The sequence below is a fragment of the Arachis ipaensis genome, unplaced genomic scaffold (genome assembly GCF_000816755.2).
Source record: "Arachis ipaensis cultivar K30076 unplaced genomic scaffold, Araip1.1 Aipa1311, whole genome shotgun sequence".
Lineage (NCBI taxonomy): Eukaryota > Viridiplantae > Streptophyta > Magnoliopsida > Fabales > Fabaceae > Arachis > Arachis ipaensis.
The window spans coordinates 1-2,148 of record NW_015495833.1 but is presented as its reverse complement, the minus strand read 5'-3'; the positions used below and the strand labels follow the sequence as shown (position 1 = coordinate 2,148).

General features: G+C 32.4%; 1 protein-coding gene across 1 annotated transcript; it reads right to left on the bottom strand.

The window, feature by feature from the left end:
• Window positions 1–518: 518 nt before the first annotated feature.
• Window positions 519–1,932, bottom strand: LOC107624625 (ribonuclease 1-like). The gene is made up of 4 exons (XM_016327084.2): window positions 1,765–1,932; window positions 1,511–1,669; window positions 1,005–1,227; window positions 519–921 (listed from the first exon to the last, which is right to left on the bottom strand). The coding sequence occupies exons 1-4, from the start codon at window positions 1,870–1,872 to the stop codon at window positions 692–694; spliced, it is 720 nt and encodes a 239-aa protein (XP_016182570.1). The 5' UTR covers window positions 1,873–1,932; the 3' UTR covers window positions 519–691.
• Window positions 1,933–2,148: the final 216 nt, after the last annotated feature.

Below are 2,148 nucleotides of genomic sequence, written 5' to 3'. Positions count from 1 at the left end.
ATATTTAATATAAAAAATAATTATTTTTTACTAATATAACGTAATTAGATACATGTGAAAAAATATTTTACACGATATATTAAAATTAAATTCATACAATAATGTATAAACTTGTAACCTTTTTAGGGTCTGCCCAATAGAGCGGAAACAGCATGCAGAGCACTAGTGTGGGCTAAAAGCTGAAACCCAAAGACAGTCTAAATTTTTATTCATCAAGCTCTATAACTAACTACTGACAAAAAAAACTATTGGGAGTTCGGTATTCTGTTCAGGTAACTAAACTTGATCCGATCCTGTCTATATGCAGACCCCTAGACTTTTCTTGTCAAAAAATAATAAGCTTTCTAGGGTGAGTAAAAAAAAAAGAGTGCAAAGTTTAATATTTTAATTTGATTGTGCAAGTATGCTACATGATACTGGTATTTGGTGTGTATCTTCAATTTTTTTTTTAAATAATTATTGACATAGTTGTCCAATACAATTGTTAATGTAGCATTTCTGAAAACAGAAAAACAAAACCTAGAGGAGATGAAAAAAATGAGAATAATAGAGCACATCATTTTAAGAAAAATAATTAAAAGACTTCACTTATTTTCATGATTTCTAAATAAATAAAAAAATTTATTCGTATTAACAATTGACAATAACAAACAAGAAGAATAGAACAGAATTCCTGAAGTGAATCCTTAAACTAGAAAATGGGGAACTCAACATTGTCTGGACAATTTGCATCTGGTAGTATTGGACATTCAATGAAGCTTCTGGAGGCTGCTGATTTATCAACACAAAGAACTATCTCATTAAGCTGGACATTACCAGAAGCATCTGTGTTGCAGCTTATGCCAGCTTCAAACCCTGTTGCTTCTTTTATAACTTGTCTTATCTTTTCAACGCTGTAGTTCTTTCCATCTGGTTTGATTCCTGCATGCATCAATATAATGTGAAAGTATTTAATTGGAAGATGTATTTTTATATATAATTGGTCCATAAAAGTGGTTAATTACCATTATTTAGAAGGATTTGAAGGAGGTCAATGTGGTCCTTGAGGTTCAAAGTGAAGTCAAAGTATGCATGTTGGTCAAGAACAGAGTGGGAGCAAGTGCCATGTTTGTCCCATTCATGTTTCCAGAGCTTCATGTTGTCGCTGTTTGTGCTGTTTGTCTTCTTCTTGCTTGGACAAGAGAATGCTGCCCAACTTGTTTCTGCTCTTGGAACTATGTCACTCATCTGATGATATGGTACGGTACATCACAAATAACACATTATTTATGTAAGTTTTAGTCTATGTTAATGTTAATACTGATTTATGTTATGTTTCTCTTAATTCTATAGGTTAAACTATAGTTCTATCATTACTATATTGATCTTCATATTGGTATCCTATTGTATAATATCCTGTGTTTGTGAACCAGCTATATAATAAAGCAGCCATCACAGGTGATAAAACAAAATTAGAAGAGCAATGCGGATAATAACCTAACTGAAGTAGTAGTAATAAGCATGTATGTACCTTGGATTCGTCGAAGGAGTTTTCTACAGATTTGCAATTGGATGGAAATGATCCATTGTTGAAATTAGGCCAAAGGCCATGAACGGTGAAATTGGAGGCTGGTTTTCCTGTCTGAGGAAAGCAGCAACCTTGCTTTGTGTCACAGGATGAACCTGGCCACTGCAACAGTGATAAGGATCATTAATCTTAATTAATTACTTTGCCCAAAAACGAAGAGGTAGAAGAAAATTAAATGGCTTAGGCTAATCAGCTACCTGTTGTACAAAGTAGAAAAAATCAAAATCCTGTGAAACACAAATGTTTGCAAGAGCTACAAGTATCAAAAACTTGATGGGAATAATGGAGCTGTTTGCCATTTTCATCTCTCTTTAGTCTTAACTATTTCCTTTTAATGGGAAGCAGTGTGTGTGGGGAAGGTGCAAGTGCAACACCTCAATTTCATTATTTTCCATTTTCGTGGAGCATGTGCAATATAAAATTGAAACCTATATTTGGAAGGGAGATCACACCATGTTTGACCCTTAATTGACTCGTGATTTACATATATTAAATAGTGCTATACATAAGTCTTTTTATAAGTTAAGTCCAATCAAATTAAATAATAAAATTTAAAATAATATTATAATTATAATTAATTT

What these genes read in the sequence shown, in the direction of transcription:
- LOC107624625 (XM_016327084.2), bottom strand. Translation starts at nt 1,872, where the DNA reads ATGAAAATGGCAAACAGCTCCATTATTCCCATCAAGTTTTTGATACTT. An exon ending in ACTCCTTCGACGAATCCAAG is followed by an intron (nt 1,228 to 1,510) that starts GTACATACATGC and finishes CCATATCATCAG; the next exon opens with ATGAGTGACATAGTTCCAAG. An exon ending in TCAAATCCTTCTAAATAATG is followed by an intron (nt 922 to 1,004) that starts GTAATTAACCAC and finishes TGATGCATGCAG; the next exon opens with GAATCAAACCAGATGGAAAG.